Genomic DNA, 27003 nt, shown 5'->3' with positions numbered 1-27003 from the left:
AGAAGAGGCGGCTTTGTAGGGATGCATGATTTGCGCACCTCTGAAGCTGACGTTCTCTCAGTGCCGGGTTGGGGGTCCGATGATGAGCAACAGAGAAAGGGAGGATGGAGTGGTCAAAATGAAGATGACTCTGCAGGTCACATGAGGGGACAAAAGGAAGATCAGGCGAGTGAAGAAGATGAAGAGAAAGCAGAGAAAGATGATGAAAGGCGAGAAGATAGGGACGAGTCAGCATCTCCGAATGCTCCTCCACGGCCCTACCCTATTGCATCTCTATGCTGTCTCTGTGGTGTTTTGTTAGTCATGGGGCTTGAAGCTCTTGCTGAAGCAGAGCATTCTCATGCACCTCATACGCACACACATACACATGAGCATGTTCTAACGCATGTGCATGGGGATGCTCGAACATTACACTTAGGGGAAGATGGTGTCTCTGTGCATACACCGGAAACGGTTTTGACGGTCCGCACATCGAAAAGTTGCTTACGTCACTCGGGTAAAGCTTCGTCTCATGGAATTCAAAGAGAGAAAGTCAGCGATACTGAGACCCTTATATTGTTTTCTAGTGAAGATGAATTAGAGGTCGAAGCTCGAGAGAGTTCAGAAAGCGAGCCAAGTGGTCAACCAAAGGAAGTGAAGAGCAGAGCCGCACGAAAACACTTATCTGGTGGGCTGTCATCTCCGACATCGGCGCTGCATCAGGCGTTTACAGCGTGTGGCTCTCTGAAGAGAGGCTGGCAGGCTGGAGAAAAAGACAAGAAAGAAGGTGAAGGGGAAGGTGACGACGGGGGAGGCGTTGAGAGCGGAGACTCTAGTGATGATAGGACATGTAAGAATGTCCGAGGAAAACAGGAAAGAGAAAAGACAGGAGGTGAGGTCGAGAAAGACGACGCAAACAAGAAAGACGAGACAGATGAAAAACAAGAAGAGGAAGGAATGACAGGCAGTCAGGAAGCCTGTAATCCATCGAGTAAAATTATCCACTCATGTGGTTCAGCCCCATCGTCCAAGACTGCGTCTCTCTCTGATGTGAGCAGTCATTTCTCTAGACGTACTGCTTCTTCATGTCATACTCGTTTCTCTTCACAAGCGGTTGCCTCCGCCAAGTCTCTTGTCGGAGGCGGCGTCTCTGGTGCAGGAGGGGTCACGCATGGTCTTCCACCCCATTCTCATCCTCATCACCTAGACCTTCCATCCGCACAAACTGTCTTCAAATCTCTGGGGAGTTCGTATCACACATTGCCTTCTCCTCCGTTTGCTGAAGGTCGTACACAAGAGAAAGGGGGAATGTCGATCTTCAGTAGGAGCATGAGTAGTAGTAGCAGCAGCAGCGGGGATGAGAGCCAAGGAGCTTCACGGTCATATCGCAAGTCTCACAGTAGTCGGAGTGCATACACCGCAGGATGTGCTTTGAGCGCCGCTGCTCAGCTTAGTTGCGCCCCCTCTGCCACTGCGCAGTGTGGTATGAGACTAGGAGCAGGGAAGAACGCATGTCAGTGCTGTCTGTGTACCGATCATGAAAACCCTTCTCAAGCTTCCTATTTGACAGTTTTAAGATGGGAAGGAGGTGGTCGTCGGAGGCATGTCGGGGACCCAGAAGAAGAGAGAACTCATCAGCGAGGGAAGAGACAAGGTTTATCGGGATCTCCCCTTTCTGCATGCTGCGGATCTCATGTCGGAGGCGCCGAGTTTGTTGCCACTTGTCCTTATCGACTTCTCTCAGAAGATGAAAAGGCAGAGAGTGAAGTTTATGCTGTAGTTGGGAAAGATACAGGTACCAAAGAGGTATCCCACCCATGTAGGAAACGCGGGGGTGCTGTTACAGCTAATTTTGAATGTGGAGCACATATGGCGCAGCATGTGGAGAGAGTCGAGACGAAGACAGCGACAAGGAGATTCTTTCCGGCGATGGGCTACAGTCGATCAGCGGATCAGCTGGGTGAAAGAGTGCTTTCCTGCGAGAGTCAAAAAGGCGGACACGAGACATCAGATGGAGACATAAATAATCACGCTATGAGCACGGGCATTGGGATGGGATCATCTCCTACTGGGAAGGAGAACTTAGGGGGAGAGAAAAACACTAAGAGCTCATGCGTCATGACAGATCCAGCTTCCTTAGCGTATCCCCTGTTAGCCTTTGCTTCTCCTCCCTGCGCATCGCTCTGTTCGACTCCCGGACAGGGAGCGCATCTTCTGCCAGGTCACGAACATGAGGGGGGAATCTTTTTCATGCCTTCAGTGCATAGTTGTCCTCTCTCAGAAGAGGAGAAGAGCAGTGGAGAAGGACGGCCAGACCGGGACGCAAGATCGAGCGAGAGACTTGCTATCTTCTCAGCCGCACCCGGTGGAGGGGCTGGGAGACGATTCATACCCACGGCATCACCTGGAGGAGCAGCAGCGACTGGGTGTATGTACACCGTAAAGAATGAATGTCGGAACCTGTGCAGTAATCAACTGGCGACCAGTTGCGGACGGTGTAGCTCTGGCCATGACGGAACAAAGCTCCTGCCACCGTATGGAAGTAGTAGCAGTAGCGCAAGCATCGCAGATGAACTGGAACATGAAAGAAACAGGGGTTCGCGTCCAGGAGGAAAAGCCAGGGATCTCCTTGTTTCAAGCGCTCTTATGTTGGCTTTGTCTTTTCATTCACTCATGGAGGGAGTGACCCTAGGCACGACCCTCAATCCTCAGTTGGTCGCCTTTGCTGTTCTCGTCCATAAAGCACTAGAGAGCTTCGCCCTCGGATCGTCACTTCTTCAAGGTATGCTAGAGATATCTTTCTCCTAGCTTCGCTGATTGTTATGTCGCAGCTCCGGGACTAGGCGATCTTGCTGGGTTTCCAGCACCGAAACAGGCAGCCTAAGTTTCCAGGAGACATTCAGACAGCTGAAATGTCACCAAGTAGGTAGACATGTGAGGACAGACTGTTGCCAGTGTGCAAAGGGTGTGTCTAGACTAGCTACAATCTAGACGGTACAACGACCCGGCTGCTCCAGGGCGGAAGTGTACATGCATTCTTCTGGTCGTAGTGTATCCACTGCACTAGATGGCTCGTCGTCTTGTTCTGGCTAGTCAGAGCTGCAGACACTTCTTCCGGTCCCTCTTCTTCGACACTCCTCTCGGTGTTCACGGAGATATGTCTGGCTATGCCACCCCCGTAGCGCTTCTGTCCTGAAGGAAGTCACAGCAGGTGCTGCCAGGTGCTGTTGTTGGGTGATATCTGCTTCATGCGTCTCTAGTGTATGTCTCCCCCAGAGTGGGGGATTCAGTCTTGTTTTTTCTTTCGTCTTAATCGCCGCCTCGTATACATGACTCTAAACAAGTGTGCATACGAAGAGCGCAGGACAAGGGTAGAAGAGAAAGATCCCTTCTCCGTCTAAACTGTTGCTGTGGTTTCTTGACATGGTTTTAAAGACTGCTGTGAATGTTTCGCCTCGTGTGTCTACAGTGCAAGTATCTCTTGTCACGCGCAGACCACCTCGTTGGTTTCTTTGTTTGTGTCGCTGCAAACACAGCTCAGACTCGGGTACGGACATTCATCTGGCAGATGACGCTTTTTGCGGGCATGACACCTGCCGGGGTGCTTCTGGGGATTGTCGCGACCTATCTCACGCAGGGAAATACCTCAGTCGCTCGATCAGTAGCTGCTTCATCAGCAACGGCGTCTGCGTCATCTCTTCTTCCTCTCATTCCTGGATTGTTAACCGGCGTCGGATCGGGGACTTTTCTTCATGTCTCACTTCTTGAATGCATTGCGCCCCAGCTCATGCGCTGTCGATCAGAAGGCAAAGCTTCGTTGCTGTCAGTTGTAGCCGCTGTCTGTGTGGGAGCTTTTGTCATGATCCTCCTGGCTTGATCAATTTTGTTTTTGTTTTTCCTTGCGAGCCCTCGAAGGGGAAGGATTAAGTACTAGATAACATGACATTCACAAGCACTTACTCCCCTTCAGTTCGTTCAGAGCTCCGGAAGCTTGTTCCTATCCCATTGTCGTCAGCGTAGTTTTGTGGATTGCATCTCATAAGCGTAGGAAAGAAACCTTTTTGTCTCCTGCTGGGTCCACCTTCCCCCCAGGACAACGCAGAGTAGAGCTGTACAATGGCTGCGCAGCTGGAGCATGTGAGGAACTTCACACGTATTTTTCCGCCTGAAGGAGAAGGCCTCACGTGAAGCAACTCCGATGTTTCTGTAGCAACTTAAAAGCCAAAAAAAACAGGGGAGCAAGAGACTCCGGCACTGTGAGCGCAAGAAAGCTCCTGGACGCCAGCTCTAAATCAGCGTGGGCCGGCGAAGTTTAAAGTCCTTGCGGTGATACACCCGGCGTAGCGTAGCAGAGATCACTGAGACCCTCCTCATAGTGACGGAAGCACACGAGCTCCAGCGCTACTCGTGTGGTGTTCTCTAAAAATTCGCGGCCTCGTTCCGCAGGTGACACCCGCAGTACCGATCGATCTTTCGAACAGCGAGCGCCAGGTGTGGGCTCGTTTTTCAAACCCCGAGACTGTCCGCTTTCGCTGCTGTTCTTGTTATAACGGTCTACTTCTGATCCTGAGGGCTGCACCTCGGAGAATACCTCGTACAGTAACGTGGCCGGGGCCACCTCCCTGTATTCATGTACCTTAAGTACCGGTTTCACATTCATAGAACCAAGGCTACTTTGTGTCGTAGTAGATCATACCAGGGCCACACTGTAGCGGGCCGGAGGTGAAGGTTTCCTTTTGTCAAGATGGCCTGGTGAGTAGAGTTGAATCGGAATTGAGCAGTGCACCTCCCTCACACGAATTGTCCACTTGTTTCCTGTGTTATCTTGGAGAGGCTGCAGTATCATCATGCAGGGGCTACGCCGTCATGGTGTTTGAGCGAAACTGGACACATCTGGTTCACTTGCCGCGCCCAGTGAGCTCGGCGTCAGTGCGCTCGGCAAGGGAAATATTCGAGCCGGGGAGCGCTCAAGGACTGTGCACCTCACGGTTGGAATTACAGTTGCGGTGATGGCGGCAACGCTGTCGGCCCAGCTGACAGCCTTACCGCCATATCGCTCGCCTGCGCTTAGTGCTGACGCCTCATAGCTATTTGCGGAATGGTCAAGTACACATCTCGTGCCCGACAGCTGGAGGAGACGATTCCGCTCAGGGGCAAGTGTGGCAATCGCACACGGAAATGAACTGCGGTTAACGAGCTTGCCATGATTCACCTGCCTCCTAGTTGCAAGTCGCTAGGAGAGCTGTAGTGAAGAGAAGACACCAGCTTAGTCAGATTTTGCGTACTCAACTTCTCAGGGTGGTACCTGGACAGGCCGAGGTGCGAACGCGCTGGCTTGCGATCCGTATGCCAAGGGTGGTCAGCCACAGCCGGAGACCGGGTCCGAGGACGCGGGTGCCTGTGGCTGCAACGTCATGCCAGTTGTCTTCTCACGGTGCAACCTCTGCCCAAGTGCTGAAAGTGCCCTAGCAGAAAACCTGCCTACCAGAGATGTCTTATATCCGATACGCCACTGGAGCAGACCCCATCTTTTCAGGTACACCTGTACTGTTTCGCGGGGGAAGCTGTACGGAAACCGGGCCCGAGCTTCACAGGTACTACGAGCAAGCTCTTCTCCTTGAGATACCAAATGATCTGCGTCCTCTCACATATCAGCATGGTGGCGTGCTTGCGAGAAGATAACGAGAGCTTTCCGCAGGACTCCACCGGCTACACTACGTTCCGGACACGCGCCAAGCGCGGGACGCAGTCCTTGCCTTGTGACAGAAGGCAGGGGAAAGAATCGAGCTTGGCGTCAGCATTGTCACCCGGGGCGCCAACGCGCAGTATTCTGTTCGCAAGAAAACGAATCTCGGCCCTCGCCACTCCAATAGCAGATGAGCATATGCACAACCAGAAAACCTGAAACTTAATCTTCCGGCGGCGAGGGCAACGAACCACACCCTCGGCAGAAGCCCGTCACATGGTTTCGTTGTCACTGTGGAGGTATACGGACTTTTTATCCTGTTTGGTTTTGGGACGTATATCAGAGAAGCACTGATGATGTTTTTAGGTGAAACCGACAGAACGCCCATCTCCAGGGTCGCGCCCTATAACATCCTTTCTCTCTTCTGGCGGCGACGACCCCAGCCCACCGCGCCAATCTCGGCTGCGTGGACTCAGTTTGCCTTCTTGTTTGTTCTTGTCGTGGAGTGCCTGTGGCGCGAGTTCGCAACGACCCCGGGTGCCAGATCCCGGGTTACGGCCTGAACGCTGTGCGGGTGTCGGCCCACCAAAGAGCGGACTCTCTACTCAGACGAGCCTCTGGCAAACATGTGGACTTCACAGGACGCAGCCCGGCACCGACACTGCAAGCTTACGCGCACGCATTACGATGAAACGAAGTTACATTAGCTCCATCACATCGCGCGTAATAGCACGGCGTCGAAAGCAACATCAGTACTGACAACAGTCTCGCACTATAGCTGCGGTGGTGCCGCGGTAGTGCGGGCCTTAGCAGCTGGCGTGCAGGGATCCGGCTTTACCTACACAGTTCCGAGAAGAGGGCAAGGGCGCGGTGGGCATGCTGAGGCGGACTTTGTTTTGCTGGCCAGCTGCGCCTTTGTTTACTAATGACGCCGCTAGGAAGGAGAATCAGACAGCAGATGCTGAAGTCACTTCATTTTGTCTCACACATCGGGAGGAATCCTGGTCACTTTTTCACTTGTCGCGGCCTCTTGCCGGCAAGCGGGGACGCTGTTGGCTTCCGCACGTCCCGAGGGGATAACTTCTGAGGGAGCTGGCAGTCCCAAGAACTAGCAATCAGGCAGACGTGTTCCCGCTGCACTCTTGTCGGGGTGTCCAGTTACACCGTCGTGCTCGGGGAGCAGGAAAGCCAGTATTCTTCGAAGACTGGCTTGCGATTGATATCCTCGCATACAGCAGCCACATCAGACAGACCCTCCTTGGAGTAGTACGCGATCTAGCGAGGCTGGCAGTGGTACTCACCGAGGGGACGGGGCAAGAATTGGGTGGCTGCTTGTGCCAGTCGAACGCCTCACCCGGCTGGCCTACCTTGCGTTATTCCGAGCCGGGAACCTGCTAGTACTGCTCTGACCTCCGCTGGTTCGAGTGAACTTTTTTCTAGCGATGTGTGTTTACGAATTTCGCGACACCTCGCCTCTGAGTCCCCGTCCCGGCTTCGTCGACTCCGACTCCCGGAAAAGGGCACCAGGTGACCCGGACCCTCTCCCAGAAAGGCTGCTTTTTGTGCGAGAGCAAGGCCTCGTGGTCCAGGCTCTGCTTCATCATTTCACGGGGGACGCCCGATAGTCAAGGGAGCGCCTAACGGCGAGAGGCCGAGCTGACTGGATACCGCCAGATTCTGGACGGACAAGCCAAGTGCCGCATCTATCCGCCGAACACAGGTTGTAACCGGCGGGTACAATTCTGGGTCCTTCCCGGCCCTGTGGCTACCCGGAGACTGATACACCGGGCTTTCATCTCAAGAACGCGCTACACCGCTGTCCCTTCCAGCGCTACACGGCGCTTCAGCGACGATGCGCCGGTAGCAGCCCCTTCGGTGACCCTCGCGCCGAGCTTGCATCTGCTGATGCCAGATCCAAGTTCTGCAGCCATAGACTAGGGGCGGGTGAGAGCAGCTGCGAGGCACCGGTCCCTGGTACTTTTCGAAAGGATTGAATAAGCAGGCTGACTCTTCTGCAGCTGTTTGGGTTTTTCTGTGAGGCAGGTCGCAGTTAGTGTTTCGGGTGTTCGAAAAGCAAAAGAACCTCCTGCTGGTTTACTTACTCTCGCCCGGGTCGCGCTAGCCTGGGAAGGTGTTCCGGCGCTTCTCTAGAAACAGGGTGCCGCGTTTGCGTCCACAGTGTGCGGTGCCTCTCTGCTGTGCAACTTGCAACATGGCTTCGCTCCATACGCTGACCTGCTTTGTTTTGTACTGGAGAGTTGCCATTGGGCTGGAGCTGCCATGCACCGGCAGCCCGAGTCCGGCGGCAGGCTCTCAGGAGGTGGCTGTAGGGACACGCCTCCGGGCCGTCTCCGTGCCGCCGAGTGCGTTTTCGAAAGCTGAACTTCCACCCACCGTGGCGTTCAGCAGACGAAAGCTAGGGTTTCCTGTTGGCCAAAAAGTGCCGGCAGCCCCAGGAGGCCATTTCAGACAACGAACGCTTCAGCGCAGCTCAAGGCACCAGCGTCGCCGTGGCGTTCAAGCACAGACGGCCCGGGACGGAGGACAGGGTTATGAAAGTCGAGAGGCCCCCGAGCCTGCCGCCCTGAACTACGCCTTCTTTAGCGGCTTTGGTAGACAGCGAGAGGGCAGTTCTATGTTGCCGCGACATCCCTCAGGAAATGGCAACAGTATGGAAGAGGAAATGAAAAACTCAGTTCAGTACGCGAGCAACCCCCAGCTGCCTCCTTACGGGTCTCTCCCGAACTTTCCCCAGAATTTCTCCGACCTGCACAGATGGTGAAGCCGGCGTGGCAGAAGATGTCTCCCCGTGCAGGTCGTACAAACCTGCACTAGAATCTCCAGCGAAGGCTGGTGGCTAGTGGAATTGGTCCTGCCGTTTTTTTTTTTTTCCGTACAGGAACGAGTCGATGTACGGAGGCAGGGACGAAAGAAAGCCGACTACAGCGGAGAGATGCGGTACTAGTGTATCTGGCCCTCTGTCGGGCTACCGGGGGGGGAAGGTTACTTGCATGATAGAGAACCCGGTGAGATACCGAGGATATGTGAAGAGATGGCCGATGCGTGGAGCCCGATTTGTCGTCTCATCTTCCAGTGATTCTTCAACCCTGTACGAAGTGTGTATTGACTTCTCATTCTACCCCGTGACTCAGCCTTCCTGGCAACTGCCAACCGTAGACTTTCCTAGAGTCATCTTCTGTCCGGAGGACACCAAGAGTCATCTCGTGTCCTCCGGGGGTGCTGCAGAACGGCATTCAACGAAGTGCCACTGCAGTCGCAGTGCGCGGGCTACCGTGGGAAAAAGCCGCCTTGGATGATCTTTTGGCGCCCTTCGTGTCAGGGGGTCCATCAGCGTACCCTTTCTGTGCAGGGGTCCCCGAGGTACTGGCGCTTACTGGAACGCGTCTAGGGTTCTTTGTACGGGGGTTGGGAGACGGCCTTCACACCACAATTCCCCCTTCTTGTGCTTGCTTTTTCACTCGACACACCAGCACGTCTCTCTGCCTGCCAAACAAAAGTTTCCATCACCATGCTGTTTGTCCGGAACATGGCTGGCCTCCCTCTCAGAAAGGGGGACCCGTCCACACACTTAATTCTGACTCTGTTTTGCACGTTACCTCTGCCCAAGAAGACGCCATGTCAATGTCAAGGATAAAGGAAGATTTTGTAGGGGAGCCTCGGTCTCGACTTCAGACTCGCACAGGATAGAGTTCTGCTGTGGTTTCGTAGGTGGCACTGCAGATGTGTCCGGGGGCGGGGCCTCGGCTCAGTACAGAGACGGTCGCGAGGCTTCCGGAACTTCTGCGACTGTAGGAGGCACACAGCTGAAGACGGGGAACCCCGACGGGACCCTAGCAGTCGAAGGCAGGCCTCGGCCACCGGAGGGCGACAACGTTGTGCCACCTCAGTGCTGTTCTCATCGTCTCATCACCTGCTGGCGGTGAACACATCTGTCGCCTTCGACAGTCCGGTTTACTGCACAGAGATGCAGACCAAAGCTATGCAAATATGGCCGGACCTGCTCTCCAGGGGAGCTGCAGATCCCGAGGTAGGTTTTCAGAAGTTTCACGTTAAACCTGAACTGCGCGTAAACCCAGCTACATCCATCGACACTGGACGGTCGATCTGGGTTATCCAAGATCAACCACGCTCTTATGGAGCATCACGGCTTGCTTCTTCTTGCGGGTCGTTTGCTCGGCTATCTTTCAAGTAGCGTGCTCATGTGGGTTGTCGACAACGAGGAAAAGGGGGATGCCGGAGAGTTCAAGAATTTTCTTACCTAAGGACGATTGCTGGGTTGGCGTCTACGGTCGTGGCGACAAGATCCATTTCGGTCTCCGGTGCCCGGACAGCCGAACCAGCGATGACATACGTCTCATTCAAGGATGAAACGCTCCTGCACTTTGAGGTCGCGAACCCACCGACCTTGAACGTCTCGCGTAACCGTTATAGGGCTCGACCGTGCCTAGTGCAGCGTCTGGCTGGAAAGAAAGGATCTATTTACCTTGGTTCCGTGTTCTTACCTCGCTCTTTCGCCTTGCCTTGTATGCTCGTAGTACGGAGAGGATCTACATTTTCTCCTTTTGAAATTTCGTTGTTGGGATGTGCTCTTCAATGTCATCCCACCAGCGGAGTGGCCGCTTCATTGCGGGACATTGTCAGTCTCCTGTTGGGAGAAGTCTCCAGAAACGTTCAGCACGTGCAGCAGGGTACCATCTCGAGCATCAAGACTTTGCCCTGGTTCTCGGCTTTAGGCTTCCCTGCCTCTCGGGACTGCGCGAGATTCTTAAGAGCTATCACATCCTCCAACAGTGAAAAGCAAAGTCAATTGTCTTCGAAGACCCAGCCGCGGCTTAGCTTGTCACCATCCGTAAAGTACCTGACCACGGCCGTCAGGGAACCGTTCATCAGGAAGCACGCACGTTACAAGCGTCGGGAAGTCGCATTCTCTGATCTTCTCAAAAAGAGCCCCCCCAGCTACTTTCACACAGTATCGGACTCTTCTGGCCAACATGCGTATCCAAGAGGCCTGTCCCCTCAGTCACTAAGAAGCCACAGCGGCAGGGAAAAGGGGGAGGAGCTGCGGCGGAGATAGCAAGTCATCTGCGACAGGCAGTCTTGCCGGAGTGGCCTTGCGACACGAGAGATGTCTTGCTTATAAGATCGAGGTGTGAAATCCTTCCCCAGCACCTGCAGGCACCGAGAGGTTCTGATGTGTAGCCGGCTTGGCCGTTGAAAAGGGGAATGTGAGCACGCTCGTGCTGCTTACTCCTGTCCGTGTACATACCGGGCCAGGGCCCTTTCCCGCCTAGAGCGGTTAGAGGCCCGGCTGTCCATCCTGGTCTTTCTGCCACATTTGCGGGTGGCCGCGGTTACCGGGCGCACGGCTGCTGAGGCTAGAAAGAAGACAAAGTCGGAGTCCTGACCCAGGTCGCTTTCCCCACTCCAATTCATTCGAGAACTTTCTTGAACTTTGTAGCTCGGGAAATGCCCTGTCCGGTCTTCCCGCTGCCCCGCAGACTCCTGTGAACTCACGGCTTACTATGAGATCATGCACGTGCCGGCGAGGGGTCTTAACTCGGCATCTTCAAGCCTACCGTGTAACCGTCTACTTTGCTTGCTCTTCAGACAGCTCTCATTTCTGGGCTTGTACGCGCGACGTCTCGCTCGTGGGACATCTGTCGGCCGCTCGGCGTGCATGTGGGTAATTGTGGTGGGTGGACTTCGATTTCTCGGTCGCCGGGCATGCCCGCTCTCTTTCTAAGCCCTCTCCTTGGGGCTCATTGGTATTTTTTTGTAAGGTTCCCTTCGTCTTCTTTATAGACGAGGTGGTACCAGGCTGACTTCACTCTTCGGAGACGTCATCTGCTTCTCTGTGTGGGTCTCTGGGGCGTCCTGCGCTGCCGGGTCACTAGGGGGTGCCACCCTAGCACTGCAGTTCCGTCGTTCGTTTTTTGGTTAGACACTTTTTTTTTTTTCGGATCTTGCCACTAGGCATCGCCCACTGATAAGACCGTCACTAGTGACTGTACCGTGGCGGAGCCTTATTCTTCCTCGGGGTTTCTTGGAGCGGCCCCCTCGTGTCGCGCGCTCCAAGACTCTAAGTGTAGGGCGGCTGATCTCGGCAGTCGTGCTCAATCAGTTGTCCCGCGTGAGGCGCCTGCTTTTTTTCTGTGCTCCCGGTGAACTCCAATCTGTTCAAAATGGCCGGCGGCGCCCCTGCTGCAGGCGAGGCAGACTCGCAGCCTCTATTTGAGAACGCTGCGGGGAACGCCTCTCCAGAGAGCCAGGTGAGGACGTCAAGAGGAGACACTGCCGGTGGTTTTGAGTGGCTGCGGGAGGCAGAGCGCACGGGTGCTGGACAGAGAGGTGCCTCAGTTTTTTTCCTGTTACCGGACTTTGTCGGAGGCTATCGCTCTCCTAAGCTAAGCGCAACCTCTGAGCCCGCTTTCTGACGAGGCGATTTTCGACTGACAGGGTCAATCCACCGTACGCTTGCATCAGATTCTCCAGTGGACAGTTCATGCTCCTGCCCTCTCCCGGTAGCATCGCTTCAAGCAATTCGTTGCGAGTACTCGAATATGGGTAGCCGTCTGGATGCCGAAATGCTGAGACGCGGGGTCCCGCGCTTTCGCGCTGAGGGGTACTTCATGGCGGGCCGTGCCAGAGCAAAGGCAACAACTACACATAGAGCAGATAGTCAGGGCGTCAAGCAGCAGTTTCCCTGCAGCAGCGTAGTTCAGATTTTGCTTACTGAAGGGCTGCGACACGCGGTTTGATCAATACCTTCGGAGTTTTCTTCTCCTTGTAGGCTCTCGTTTCCACCCTTCAGCCCGAGTAACACGTCAGACAGGCCACTCGAAAAGGCTGGAGAGGGGGACGACCCCGGACAGAAGTGAAGGCATCACACCAGTACAAGGACCCAGCTGCTCATGCCGAGTAGTCTTCACTACTTCACGAGGTCTTCGTAGTTCCATCGTACCTTTGTGTGAAAGGGTGTCCGTTGCTCCCGAGTGTTTAGCTCGGTACTCGCCTCGCTCTCGTGATTTTGCTCCTTAAACACACCGCACGTGCCTGTCGAAGGACCAGATTTTCATGCTGTGTGACACAATTTAGTGAGGAGCTTCGGTTGAGTCCCCTCACGTCTGCTGCACAGTGAAAGGTGGTGACTGTTGGCCTCTTTGGCGTAAGCGTGGCCCTCTTCATCAGCCGGAGTGTAGGGACTTGCAGTTGAAGTGATTCGTGTATCAACATGTCAGATTATGACCACCAGACGCGTCCCCCCATCCCCCTTCGTGGATGATGGCTCCGCCGACGGCGGAATGCGTTGTGCCTTTTTTCTTTTCTTTCTTCAGAAGAATGGCGTTCGAAGGCGTCGCAACCTGCTCGCGCCCTTTCAGTGAGTGTGTTTCTTCTGACAAGAAGGATGTTTCTGTCTTGTTCAATTGCTTTCGGTAGTCTAGGTTGTTCGGCAAGGGATCAAGTCCATCCTCTTAAATTCACGTCTTAGTGTTCCTTCTTGAGTCCGTAGCCGCCCATGTTTAGCATCCAGAGAGAGTCTCGCACTGCGACCTGGTATAGATGGCCAGATGACGGTTCACTTTAGTCGCCTCATACCCGTTGTTGTAATGCTCAAGCGGGATGCAGTTGGTGTTGATGGCCCCCTCCCTCCCCCCCGAATATTCAGTAGATCTCAGGGTCCAGGAATCGCTTACCAGATATGATGTGGATTTCACCGTGGCGACAGTGGATGAACTGTTTCTCTCGTCTCCATGGAACAAGTCTCCGGCGAAAGGACCCAGGGAGTTGTTCCTGGACGCATCATAAGGTTCGGAAGAGAGTCCGTGGAAGTATACATTGCCCGACTTCCCCGGGAAGCGCGCTGTGATCCTTTCCATCAAAGTGCGCTCCTGTGCATCGTCTTTTACGGCAGCTTCTACCGTTCTCTAGTGATGAGGTGTTGCCTCTGTGGATGTGGGGACACTCGAGACTTTAAGAATCCCTTTTGTAAATTACGTTATTTCGATGCGATTTCTTCGCCCTTGCAGCTTTGTTTCGGGCGCGGAAATATGCGTCCTTATATTCGGCTCCATATTTGCCCTGGGCGCTGGAGCCATGATGGTAAGTAGCCTTCTCAGGCAGGGACTCATCGTTGGCCCTTCTATGTGACGCGCGCCTTCGTTCAACCTTTTTATTATTTAGGAGGACTTGCCGGTAGTCTCTACGTAGTGCAAACTGTATGGAAGTCCGAGTTGTGAGGGCCCCAACGGGACTGCGCGGAAGCTTCCGTGGCTGTAGAAAAGGATCATGGGGCGTGCGAGATGATTTGTTGTTTCTTCCGGCAGCAGAGACTGTGCATCGGCGGTGCTGCGGTACAGAGCGTAGAAGCACCCTGTGTTTTTGATGGGTGCCACGTCACTTTCGAACAGTGGTCACCCTCACGATACATCATGTTGCATGCATACCGGTCTCGTGTCAGTATCGCGATTGCTTCTCTATTCTTCAAGGGAGACCGATGAACCAACTGGCCTCCTAGAGAACGTGCCCGCAGAGGTAGCGTGTAATCCACACTCATCGGCCACAGTGAAGCTTTCTCGGGTTGCAAGAAGCAAAGCGCTTTTCCGAGCAGATGGCATGATGGGTTCCGCCTACCAACAGGCGGACATTCTTTCTTGGGGCCCGCTCAGTGCAACAGTCTGTTGTTTCACTTCCAGAGTTCTAGGGCCTGACACGTATTATCTACCTTTTCCCTCCCTACTATCGGGGAAACGTTTTCAAGCATGCACGTTCTCTACGAATACACGCTAAAGTGCCAGTGCTGATCGGTGATTACGCGCGAAGACGGGAGGAAGGATAGAGTCGATTTTTCCCTTGTGTTGCGTCAGCGGCAGGGCCTTTTAGAATTGAGAGCGGTGCAAATCTATTGGCCGAGCCAAGCAAGTGTGGTACGACTGTGCTGCTCATATTTGACGTTTGTGCGGACCCGTTGATTTTTCAGCCTCTTTTCATCAACGTCTTCGGGGACCTGCTCAATGAGCTAAACACAACTGTTAACATGGGACCGTATGCAAGACTGATGCTATACTTGGGGGTGAGCATGCCGTGCCTTAGGGTGGACATGCATTGTCTTTCCTAACACTTACAACTCGTTGTTTGGAATGGTCGGTGCTTTGTCACGGGGTTCCCGTTTCTTAGGAGGGACGTTGCTTACGTATGAATGATACGCTAAGGGCCGTGGGGTACTTCTGCTGCACGTTGCACCTGTTTCAAACTGGCTTGAGCGGGTGTGTGGAGCCCATGCAGGACTAGCTAGCTGAATGTTCAAAGCCATGGAAACTGAAATCAATAGTTCACCGTGATAGCTATATATAAATATCCATATCTACAAGGCCCGGGTTCAGAACAGTTTGGCCGCGTCTGTCCCTTGTATTCCCTTGGTTAGGTTGACGACGCTAGCAGGCTAGCTTTTCACTTTCTGTAAAGAGAATCGGTGGTACGCGGAGCCTTCAAGGCTTGTTCTCTATTCAGGCCGGGAGGCGACAGTCTCTCCTACTGAATTTCTTTCACGACTACTGTTCCCGAACTTATCATTTGCGTAAACGAGTTTTCAACGGCGACGCTGGCTTGCTGTAGGTCCATACAACACTCTGACACACTAGAAGTGCCGTTGATTATAGGTGGTGTGTGGTGAGTGTGTGTATGACGCTGGTACATCATATATATCAACATGTCGTAGTCGGCGGTGGACGATGGCCGAAGGATGTGAGTATTTCTTCACTCAGATTTCAATGCTATTCCTCGGATGGGCAGCAACATCGTCGTTTGAGTATCTGTCTGATCGTCAAGCGAGCAAGTTCAAGCTCCATTTTTTCACGGCAGTCATGCGGCAGGTGAGTGGGTCAAAGACTTGGCGGTCTCTGTCCAACTCTGCTGCAGGTAGACGTGGTAACTTCTTTTCTTTGCTGGTCGCTAGAAGGGGAGATGGTAACGGGTTTGAAGTCGCTCGGCCTTTGTCGTGTTCGCTTCGCTTGGCTCCTCAACGACATTTGCGGAACTCACTATCTCTGCGGACAGGGGTTTAGCTGTCTACTTGTGTGGTAGCAACCAAGGACACGACTAGTGAGGCCTCCCGCGGCGCTGTGCCGAGGTGATAGCAGTGTGACTGATAGTGTCGTAACGCGCAAGCTAGGAAGTAGCGAATGGCAGTAGTCGTCGACTGGCGGTGGGGGTGGCCTGGACACATGAAGTCGGCTGCCCGATCTATACCAGCATGAATGTGTTTGCTCTAGTGCGCGTTCTTTCCTGAGAGTACAGTTTCCAGGCCGGTCATCTCGTGTACGCAACGCTTCCGTTGGGGTTGCACGGCGGCCGCCTTTCACGATGACCCACACTAGTGGGTATCCGCAGACCCGTTCTGAGGACAATCCATTAGTGCGCCTTATGTTCGTCCGTCTAGTGGTCTCGGTGGCCATTTTGTGTCGACAGGAGCAAGGCTGGTTCGATAAAAACGATCCAGGGACGTTGGCCTCTCGGCTAGACTCGAACTCCTCTTTAATCCGGTTTGGTGTCGGCATCAAATTAGCTACGGTGAGAACGGAGCTGCCCCGCTTAGTTCCTCCTCGATTCGTTACCTGTCTCACTGCTACAAGCCCAGAGGAGAGTGCGATATCCTAGACATGCTTCTCCCTTTGCTTGATGACATCTTCATTCGTATGGCTCATCTTGTATGAGGCGGCGTTGCGCATTGGCTGGCTCACGGGAGAGAGATGTATGAAGTGTGTGCTGGGTCCTATGTATCGTTTCAATGTTGAGTAACCGAGGTGGTGTAGCAGAGAGGCAGTGAGAGTGTGGTGCACTACTACTGCATCTCGGATCGACGTGTTGTAAGTACCTGCTCCGCGTTCTTGTCGGCGCTGTTAGCCTCCCAAGTGGCGTATATGTCGTAGAGAAACAATTGTTCCACGGTCTGTTTCGATGGTTCCCGGCTGGGAACTGACGTGCTACTCCACTTCCGTTGTTTTGTCCGTCCAGGGGCTTCAATTCCTGACGACAGTTGTTGCTAGTTTCGTTCTGGCCTTCACAAAGAGCTGGAAGATGAGTCTAGTCAGCGTGTCTATGATTCCCTTGATTGTCCTGGCGGCCGCATTCCTCGCATGGTCTCTTCGAGCGACGCAGAGGCGAGGTGAGTGTCAAGTGGCGCTTTTGGTTGATGCGCGCCTGAGGATGTGCCCGCCGGGATGTTCTTCATGATGACCTAGCTGGGACCTCTCGTCGTCAGATACCTGCTGAAGTCGGCACACATCTTGTTGGCTCTTGTTGCCCGCTATACCTGGCCGTAGGTGTCGAGCACTGTACTCGCGTAGTCACTTTGAAATGCACGCGCACATAGACGAGCTGACCTATCTGTACTGTAACTCGGAGGGTGTGCGCTGTCGCAAAGGAAGCCCTTGTATGAGAAGGAGATACGGCTGTTCGGGCTGTTAATATTGCTCTTTGTGACACTCCCGAGAATTTCACCTTGTGAACGGTGATGAATTGCTTGTCTTGCCCCCCCCTCCTTTGCTGCGCCTTCATTTCCTCCTATCGTGTCTATACTCCTGGACGCGTTTTAGTTGTTTCTAAAGGGTATTTTCACTTTGCCGAGAACGTCGGTTGGGTCACGGCGCGCGTGGTGTACGTACACGTGGTTTCTGCTCGGCTCATGCTGTTTGGTATATCTTTTTTGCCGTGCAGCTCTCGACGCCTACAAGCAGGCCGGCAGCGTCGCCGAAGAGGCTCTCGCGAACGTGCGCACGATTGTGTCTCTTGGAGGAGAGGGGTACATGGCGCAAGCATATACTGATAACTTACAGCAGGCTCAGAAAACAGCGATCAAAGGAGGCTTTCTCACGGGAGCAGGTAAGAGAGCCTTACACAGAACTAGACCGCTGTCCTGTTGTGTGGTGGTCACGATGACAAACGCCGGCTCGGCGTCAGTAGCCTCGGACCTTCCTGTACGTTTTCGCCCGCCACGTTTTGATGTCCACCAGCCGTATGTATGTACGACGTACATATATGGATGTATGTACCTCATCGCATCTCTTGTATGCGTGTTTGCTCGGGCCAGGCTCCGCTCGCACGCTGTAACCCCTCTCGTGTGTGGGCTTTGCTTTTCAACGCTCAGTTCTTTTCTGGGTGTTACTTGCCTCTGTATGCGTCAGCTTTTCTCATGCCTTCTTGAATTTTAAGAGACGAGCGGCGTGTTTAAGAGTAGTTTGCATGTGCCTATGATCTAAATTGTTTCACGAAAGCATACCTAAGATGATCAGAATATATAGTAGATATTGAACGAATCGGACGTACATAGAAGTGACCGTAGAGGTCTGATGTGAACGACAGGCAGGGATGGGTTGCGATGGTAGGCGGTCAAGCAAGGAAATCAGCATCGCATTCAGCTGCTGCGCCGACTGTGTTCTTTCCCCTCGACGTGTGTGTCTGCAGCTATGGGCTCTATGATGGCATGTGTTTTCTTTATGTACGCTCTCGGTTTTTGGTACGGCGGTGGTCTCGTGGCCGACAGCTTCCGTGAGATGCTCGCGGCTCTAGGAGGTGCGTCCTTGCAAACCTGTAGATGATAAGAAATACGTCTGTTTCCCGTTTTTTTTTTCCTTTCCAAGGGGGAAGAAGGGGCAGTGTAGTGTCAGGGGATGTCAACAAGATGGAACCCCCATGTCTTGCTAGCGTTAACGTTCTGTTGAGCAAAGGCCGAGGGGCAGTCAGTCTCGTGTTTCTGATGGAGTGAGGCTCACATCAGGTGTGGGGTATGATTCAGCAGGTGTTTGGATTACGCCCGCTCTCAGGTACCTGCGTTGCCCTCGCGACTTGTCCCAGAGGGGTCGTCTTCACATATGGATGGGTGTATAGATAGATACGTGTGTCTGTATGAGCTTTCGCAAGCATCGTCACTCCTCTCTAGCAATATGTGCGTTCAAAACTTCTGCGCGGGAACTTCGTGCTCAGGTATTGGTCGGGTAGAGAAAGCCTTTTCTCGAGTATCTATAATTGACGTGTGCTGTGAATGAAAGCGAGTATATTCCCTTTAGCTCATTTTGCGTCACGATCAAAAGGTTCTTATGTCTTCGGCGTTCTCCGTGTAAAGCGATGCATGTGAGTCGTCTGTATATGCGATGAAGCTGCTGCTTAGGTTTTTCGCCATCAGATACACGCAGAGTATCTCCGTTTGACATCCGAGGGAGTCGGCTTGTCTGGACGGCCTTTACAGTCTTCTTTTACTCGCTACAGCCATACGGTTTCTGTTGCTTCCTATGGCTGCAGTGTCCCGGTGTATTGTTGGAGGTATCATACCGTTTTTGTCGTGATACAAGATACAGCCGCGGTCTTTCGTAAGTACGGCCGTGGGCACTCCCTCGTGGGGTCTTTTCTCTGTCTTAGCTAGCGTGTCACTGTGATGGGAGCTTCCCTGGGACTCCTCACGGGACTTCTTGCTCATCTATATGTTAAAAGAATGCTTTTCTTCATCATTACGGAACTTCCAGTAGTTTGCAGTTCCTCGGTACAGATAGTACTACATTCTGTCATTCTTTCATCTAGTCCTTTCAAGTCTTCAAGTCTACTTACCAAACTTTCTCCATCGAGGGGGAATGCGATTGCGGTTGGTCTGCACCTTAGATCGGCTCCGGAACCAGCCTCGTCTGTATGTATGCGGTGCCCTCTCGCCCCTCAGGCACTCTTCCACCGCCGGGGACTCCTTTTCCCGCAGATCTACCCAAGCAGTCGTTCCAAGGTGGCGATGCAGTTATGGTGCTGATTTGGATCATGATTGCCGCTTTCTCTATGGGACAGATAGTTCCGTCCTTAGGTTCCTATCTTGCGGTAGGTTGACGCAAAGGTAGCCACTACGGTCTTCCTGCTGGTCGGTAGTGACGGGGCGGAAGTGAGTGCCGCTATAAGCTGTTCTGAGTTCCTGACAGTTTTCTCTCTGTGGCGAGGGGGGTGGGGCTGAACGGACGTCCTGTCTGTTTTCAACTGGTGCTATAGACTGAACCCGGCTGAGTTAGACGTCACCTAGTTGGCGGGGACAAATGACACACTGCTGCATACTAGATGGTACAGTCGAGGTGTTCTCAAACCTGACAGGAGACGTGCATGCAGCCGTTATCATTATAGTTTAGGTTGCCCCATGGTACCTTGTATAGAAGAACACGCAAGGCTATCGTCTGTCAGCCGTCACACGCTGTCGCAGTCCACTGTCGATGTGGTATGCTTGTTTTCGCCGTGTTTGAGATGGTTGACCGGATCTGTTACCACCTCGATCTTGATAGACTTACTCCGTTTGCGTTTCAGTAATGCTAGTCGCTGTCGCCTCTAGTGCGAGGTGGTGGTTGCCTTTATTCTAGCCGGCTGTAGCTGCCGAAGACCTAAGCCTGGGACAGGTCGAAAGGCTTGCAGCCTCCGGCAGTACGGAGTATGTGCAAGGACGCGAGACACAGAGCACTCGGTCTTGTAGTAATAGCAGGATCCAACGCTGGTGGTCACACAGAACTTCGTGCATGTATCCTAGAAGCACTAGGCTTGATGCATACCGAAAACCTCTCTCTTTTTCGAGAAGAGCTAGCTCTACTGTGCGCTGGACTACAGCGACAAGCAGCGCTTCTTGATGTGCCAGGGGGGGGGGTCGGGATGGCCGGAGAGCATTGGGAAAGTCCGTAAATCAACAGCAACTGTCTCGTGTAAGATAGCGGGACCTGGCCAACAGTCGTAGTAGATCGCGAAGACCTCTCTCACTTCGTTGCAGCTGTGTGGCACGTGTCGCTTTCGCGATGCATCGTACTGTCGGTATACAGGCGACTGAAGCCGCATCGGATCTGCTAGAAGTCATTACTCGCACATCCCGAATCGACCCTTTCGACTCTTCTGGCGCTGTGAGTCCCCAGTGAGCACAACTGCGATACAGTTGTCTGCTCCTCTTTGCGATGGCAGTACCTGACAACTCAGATGCCCATTTATCACAAATGGGAGGATAGTTCACTGCGATCTAACGTCAGCACTGTTCTAAGCGGGGTTGTCCTTTCCTTGGGGGCAGTGTAGTATGGAGGAGTCGTCTGCTTGTCGGTCCGTGTGGCGTGGTGACCGAAGGAGTGTCGTTGCCGCTGCAAGCGTCGAGGGTGTCCTAGCAAAAGTGTTCGCCGGGTCTTCATGCAGCGGAGCAAAAGCAGCAACAGCGCCATAGCCCTGACACGCAACCCCCTACACTCCAGGTGTCGCACCTGCATGGCACGAAGGGGGACGTGGTGGTTTATGAGGTCGCCGGTCTGTTGATAACTTCATAGACTTCGAACTCTCAAAGTGAAGGCTTGCCAGGTGTGTTGTGTAATGATATAGACACTAGCCTGGTGTACCAAACACCTGAAGGACTCCGCAGGTGTTCTCTTCTGAGAATGAACTTTGTTTTTCATTGCCCCGTCCCTCAGAAAGACGTGAAGTTGAGCGGGGACATTGTGTACGAGAATGTCACCTTTGCATACCCCGCTCGTCCAGACAAAATCATTTTCAGAGATTTGAGCCTGACCATCCCCAACGGCAAAACCGTCGCCCTTGTCGGCAGCTCCGGTAGGCACTCTTGCCTTGTAGGTGACTCCAGTATGTTCTGCTATTTCTCATGTACTCCTTTCTATGTTCTTATGATCATCATTTTGAAAGCATCAACGTCCCGGGTACCTAGTATCTTGCTAGACGTCGTATGAAGGGCAAGTCACTCCGCGGTGTCGAGGGTGGTGTTCCTGTCGCAGGCAGTATCTCCTCTTCTCGTGTTGGGAATTCCATTCTTTCTTTTCATATTTGCCATCGTGTCAGCCTGCTCCTAGTACGTGTAGGGATATTCGGCTTTCCACAGGAAGCGTTTTGGTTAGAGGTTTCAGACGTTCCGATACTTCAACCACAGTAGCTGATCGTGGCATCGACACGGCTGATTCAAGAGAGATATCGTGAGTGATGACTACCGTATTCTCTAGATCCACTGGGCTGTGACCGCCGCGTGGACTGCGGAGTCGAGTTAGTTGTGGTCCACTAGGGCTTCTTCTTCCTTGGTGTTGTGTGGCTGTCCCGGTAGGCTGCGGCAAATCGACAATCGTGCAGTTACTTCAGCGGCAATATGAGCCATTGTCAGGAGACGTCAAGATCGGCTCGAGGTAAGACGTGACTGTCTACACATTTCGGTCTCTACTGACGGATGTGTACGTATTTTTCTTCTCTCTAGGACGTATAGCAGCCACGCAAGACGCGACACCGACAAAAAACGGTTTCCTGTCACAGAGTTCTTGTGGGGGCGGGAACCACTCATCCTCGGCACACTCAAAACGAAGGAGACATTCAGAGTGCCAAGGTGAATTGTTCTCATCATGTGCTGTCAGCACCTCGTTAGGTCATTGTCACAACGGAAGCAGAAAGGCGGGATCGTGTACACTGCAGAAAGAAAACAGGGGAATTCATCTTAGTCCGACTTCTTCGTGGCGGTCTCTGTTGCATTCATATGTTCTATACTTGAGTCCAACGCTCTTCGGTCTAAACCGGTTCGTGGTCATGTTCTCCAGGCGCCTTCGTGGTTGTATGTCTCTTGCCCTTTCCGGTTCAAACGGGGTGATTCTGTCACCGGTTTTCGTGTTGCATTAGGTCTCTACAGGACATCAATATTGCCGCACTCAGGGCAGGTCTCGGAGTCGTGAACCAGGAGCCGAAGCTCTTCTCGACAACGGTATGCAAAGACACTTCTGCGTGTTAGCTCACAAGCAGCACACAAGCAGCGGAGGGCCCGTACTCGTTGATAGAATTACAGTTGAAGGCTGTAGGTACACCGAAACGTGGTCCGACGATCCGGAAACTTCGATAGAGCCTCGGGGGTATGTCGAATTGCACAACCCCTTGGACGAAAGACTGAGACAAGCTAGATGTGACTATCATTGCTTTGCAGTCAGAGAGGGAGGGATCGAGTGTTTTTCTGATACCTGTGTCAGTGTGGACGGCGTGTAACCATCCTTTCTGATGACTCAGGTCAAGGAGAATATCGCTCTTGGGTCTAAGAAAGAAGTCAGCATGGAACAGGTGGAGGCAGCGGCGGAGAAGGCGAATGCCGCCCGTTTCATAGCGGACTTTGTTTGCAAATACGAGACTGACTGCGGCGCGATGGGGAGCCAGCTCTCAGGCGGACAAAAGCAGCGCATTGCTATCGCGCGCGCTCTTGTACGTCATTCGGTCACAGCGCAGAATTAAGCAGCCGTTTTCTCTGTTTCTGAGTGTGTGTGGTGCGTCATGCCACATCAGTTTCATTGTCGATATCGTCAATAGCGATCTCGAGAAAGTCCGGTCTGTAGCGTGCGAGATTCGTCTCGGCGAGTGTGTGAGAACATAGGTTGTCTCGAAGTAGCCTTTTGCGTCCGGGTCTCTACTCTTGCTGATTCGTGCTTGCTGAGAGGATGCCGTCCAGTCCACTGGTAGGGGACCTGCCTAAGGCATTGGAACGAGCCTTTTGTACAACTGAGGAAGGACTGCACTTCCTTAGGTTGGCGTTGTGAGTCCATTTAGAGGTAGATTGCCATATGAACAGCTACGAAGTCTCTTCAACCAAGTGCAGATATCTACCATCGCTATCGGTTTAGTTTCCGGAGCCCGAAGTGAATACACACAGTGTTGAAAGGGACGTGGAGAAGCTTCTTGAAGGGGAAGTGTTGACATGTAGGGGGGTGACGCGCCTGTTCATGACGCTGTCTTTGGCTTTTTTGTCTCAGCAGGATGTCGTTGTATCACCTGTATTCGTCCCCCAGTCTATTTCGACGTTCGTCATTATTCTCTGTCGTTTGTCGACCTCCTGCGGTCTTCGTTTTTCAGGTCAGAGAGCCAGATATCCTCATTTTTGACGAGGCCACTTCGGCTCTCGATAACGCCTCAGAGCGCGTTGTGCAGGTGCGTTTAGTCATCTTCTGTATTTGGATGAGCGGCATCTCAGTCATCCGTATACTCATGTGTCTTTGTACGCAGTTCGCTTAAGTCATGATACGTAGCAGGCACCGCGTAGCATAAACACTAGCCGCGCAGAGCTCGATATCTTGCAGCGACAGAAGCCGTGATTGCATGCTTTTGTTTGTTGTGTTTCCGGCTGTACGTGCTTTGCTCTTCAGGCAGCTCTTGACAGTTTAATTGCTTCAAGTGGCATAACGACAATCATCATTGCACACCGTCTAAGTACTGTTCAGCGGGCGGACTTGATCATTGTCCTTGGACAGAAACCAGACGGGTCTGGCTCTTGTGTAGTTCAACAGGGAACGCATGAAGAACTCATGAAAGATGAGGTACTACTCTTGTGCTTCTGTCCCGGTCTGTCTGCCGTCTTTTATTATGACTTGGGATGCTGTCCCCAGCTTCTTACGCTCTATTGCTAAGACCGCGTTGGTTGCGAGGAAGGCGTTTGCGTTGCTTTTGCCTGCTGCTGTTGCTGCTGCGATTTTCCTGACTGCTGCTTAATTACAGGAATGCGGCAGTATGTGGGTTTGGAGTCAATGTGATTTCCGTGTATTTAGATTTGAGTAGCTTCACAGAGACTCTCTGTTTCATATCTTTCTTTGGTCTTTGGTGACGGAGACGTTGGTTCCTTTGTCTTCGCATGTCTGGAAGGAGTAAGGGACTGGCTGTGTTTGTGTTGTGACAGAACGGTTTGTATTACAGCCTCGTTCAGTCGCAGGTGGTTGGCGCCGCAAAAGACGAAGAGGAGCCGAACGAGGATGACGATGATGCTGACGAGCCCGAGACAGCCACACAAGTCGTTGAAGGTGGACAGGGGATGATAGAACACACCCCTGCTAGAAGTAGACGACGTTTGTCGGAAGACGTGAGTCGTTTTCAGGCTAGTACGATCATCGTGGCGTGTGTCCTTTCATCATCTAGTGTATAGCCGAGGGCATCTGTGTAGCAATGCAAGCAAGGTGCTGCGCAGTGGCGCACTACTTGTTTCTCGCTGCCTTCGCCTTTTTTTACACCCCACTTTTCTATCTCGGTGCTGCTGTAGCTGCCGGGGGGAAGGGCAGGGGCGGCCAATGTTGCGTGCGGTCGTCGTACCGTCTCGTCACACATAGCAACCCATTCTCTGAGACGGATATGAGTCCTCTAGCACTACCTTCTTGTTCATCCATTCGTGAAGGACTTTGAATCTTTAGAGTGCTGACTGCGTGGCTTAGGAGCCGCCACTAAAAAATATCAGAAGAGGATGTTCTCTCAGTCGCAGTCAGCATAAAGCCCGTGCCCCCCATGTCTGCGTGCATTGCTGGTGATCGACCCATTGCAGAAACGTGCAGCTGCCGCTGGTCTCTGCTGTGAGAGAAGATGCCTTAGACAGTTCAAGACAGCTTTCTTTACTGATGACCCAGAGGGACCACCGGTATTGCTTTGTACGATTCCAGTTGATTTTGCCTGTCATCCTTTTGAATTCTTCGCAGTCGCATTACGAGTCCGTGAGGTCCTGGATTTCAAGCGCGTCTCGGGAAGGAGGTAAGCAGGTGGACTGATGTTTTACCCCCGCGTGTAATTCGGATGAGCAGGGTTCCGTTGAAGCGTCGTCACGCATGGTCTTGCTCTTCTGGCTGGGTGCGACAGCTTAGTAGCACTACTGAAGTACTCGGCAGCTAGACAGAGAGATATGGCGTTCTTACTTTGTCCGCCGCTCACATTTCTAATTCCCCTGGCTCTTAAGCGTTACTCTGCTATTACCTTCTTGCCTTACGGGTAGAGCGCGCTACGTTCACTTGTCAGTTCGTATCTAAGTAAACCGCCGGAGCTTTGGAGGCTGATTTTGTCATGCGCCTTCTGCTCCACTTCGATCTCATCCTCATTCAGTCTAACGAGCCATGGGTTGATCTCGACTTTTTCTTTTTTGGAAGTACTGTAGACTGTAGAAAGGATTACGATGGAGCGTGTTTCTTAACTCTAAATCGTATGGCGTGCGATTGGCTCCTGTTGCAGAAAAGCCTCAAGGTAGAAGGATTTGTTGTGGAAGACGGAAGAGACCACAAAAGAAGGACTCGTCCGTTTCTGGGCGTCGTATAGTCGGTCTCGCAACCAAATATCCATTCGCATTCCTCCTGACGGCGCTCGCAGCGGCATTAAATGGGTGAGTGAGGGAGAGGTTCTTACTACGTGAAGAAAGAAGAGCACTGTTGAAAAATATCTTGACTAGGGAATTGGTGAATCGGTCTTTATACCTCCTAGCTTCTAGTGCTATGCTTCATCCTCCTCATCATCGCAGTCTGTCGGTCTATCTCACGCCTGTTCTTGCTGTAGGATTTCGGAGACGCTGAAAACAGCCAAGTGAATGCCGTTGAGGCGTGTGTTGAGTTCCCTCTCCTGTGTGGTTATTTAGATAGAAGGACTGTAGTGGAATCAGACCGTCATATTCGATGGAGCCTGGTAGGTGATGCCGAGTCCGGTACTATGGCGTGGATGCCTGTGTTGTTTCTGTTCAGGATTGTCTTTCCCTGCTATTCCGTTGTCTTTTCGCGCTTTGTGGCACTCTTCTTTGAACCCGATCCGGATAAAATTGACCGTGAGGTAAGCGAGGCGAAGGCCGAAGAACACACAAGACATCGCATTGACACAGGATCAGAATACCTTCATACTGAGGGGTCACGCTTGTAGATAAGGAGCAGTTACCTATCGATCGATCGATCGGTCGATCTACCTTTAGTGCATCGATCTGTCTGTCTGTCTTCAATGGATCGACCTATTTTTCTTCAATCGGCCGGTCTATCTATCTGTATTCGATCTATCTTGAAAGCTTTTCTGAGTGCCATGAACTGAGTTAACCAGATACTTGAGAGGGAAGTGCGAGTGACCCTCCACAGGTAAAAAGAACCTTAAAGTCCTCTTCGCACATAAAATCAACACTCCAGTATCATGTAGCTGTTCTTTGCATTAGATTCCTTTTTCGTTGACTAGGAGAAGCACCTCATTCACGGGTGTAGACCGCTAGTCCATGTGAGACGCTATGCCTGATGATGTCGGAATGGTTTGACGTAGACAACAACATGGAGCTTGTGGTTCGTCGGCATCGGAGTTCTCGCGTTTTTCTCTGAGTGGTTCAAGTTCGTTGGTATTGAGTATATGGGCTCCAAGGTCACAACAGAGTTGCGCGGGAAGGCATTCACGCAGACGATGCACCAGGATATTGCTTTCTTCGATGATAACGCCAACAGTGTCGGTAAGTCGACCCTTGAGCCGTCTCTGTGCAGTTGCAATAGTAATAATATATAAAACCAAGCCAGACAACCAGGCAGTAGTTAAATAGCTGTAACTACTGT

General features: G+C 52.6%; 2 protein-coding genes across 2 annotated transcripts in view; both read left to right on the top strand.

Annotated features, from left to right (window-relative positions):
- Positions 1 to 4486, top strand: part of CSUI_001949 (metal cation zip family protein) — a 10337-nt gene extending 5851 nt beyond the window's left edge. The window contains exons 2-3 of the mRNA XM_068062152.1: positions 1 to 2761; positions 3516 to 4486. The exon at positions 1 to 2761 is cut by the window's left edge and continues 393 nt beyond it. Coding sequence (XP_067925878.1) covers positions 22 to 2761; positions 3516 to 3856 — 3081 coding nt within the window. The 5' untranslated portion in view covers positions 1 to 21 and the 3' untranslated portion in view covers positions 3857 to 4486. The remainder of the gene's footprint in view (positions 2762 to 3515) is intronic.
- Positions 4487 to 11367: 6881 nt separating this feature from the next.
- CSUI_001948 (abc transporter transmembrane region domain-containing protein) overlaps positions 11368 to 27003 on the top strand; it is a gene marked incomplete at its 3' end in the record, with an annotated part of 24385 nt that continues 8749 nt past the window's right edge. Inside the window, exons 1-22 of the mRNA XM_068062151.1 lie at positions 11368 to 11955; positions 13021 to 13064; positions 13714 to 13786; positions 14664 to 14756; positions 15448 to 15555; positions 16151 to 16252; positions 16697 to 16847; positions 17399 to 17563; positions 18146 to 18253; positions 19389 to 19537; positions 20509 to 20586; positions 21136 to 21274; positions 21774 to 21852; positions 22334 to 22415; positions 22712 to 22900; positions 23546 to 23620; positions 23836 to 24006; positions 24363 to 24542; positions 25147 to 25198; positions 25670 to 25817; positions 26170 to 26254; positions 26723 to 26903. Coding sequence (XP_067925877.1) covers positions 11869 to 11955; positions 13021 to 13064; positions 13714 to 13786; positions 14664 to 14756; positions 15448 to 15555; positions 16151 to 16252; positions 16697 to 16847; positions 17399 to 17563; positions 18146 to 18253; positions 19389 to 19537; positions 20509 to 20586; positions 21136 to 21274; positions 21774 to 21852; positions 22334 to 22415; positions 22712 to 22900; positions 23546 to 23620; positions 23836 to 24006; positions 24363 to 24542; positions 25147 to 25198; positions 25670 to 25817; positions 26170 to 26254; positions 26723 to 26903 — 2539 coding nt within the window. The remainder of the gene's footprint in view (positions 11956 to 13020; positions 13065 to 13713; positions 13787 to 14663; positions 14757 to 15447; positions 15556 to 16150; positions 16253 to 16696; positions 16848 to 17398; positions 17564 to 18145; positions 18254 to 19388; positions 19538 to 20508; positions 20587 to 21135; positions 21275 to 21773; positions 21853 to 22333; positions 22416 to 22711; positions 22901 to 23545; positions 23621 to 23835; positions 24007 to 24362; positions 24543 to 25146; positions 25199 to 25669; positions 25818 to 26169; positions 26255 to 26722; positions 26904 to 27003) is intronic.

The sequence above is a fragment of the Cystoisospora suis genome (genome assembly GCF_002600585.1).
Source record: "Cystoisospora suis strain Wien I chromosome Unknown contig_810, whole genome shotgun sequence".
Taxonomy (NCBI): Eukaryota; Apicomplexa; class Conoidasida; order Eucoccidiorida; family Sarcocystidae; genus Cystoisospora; species Cystoisospora suis.
Note: the sequence above shows the minus strand (reverse complement) of the source record. Positions and strands in the feature narration are given on the sequence as shown.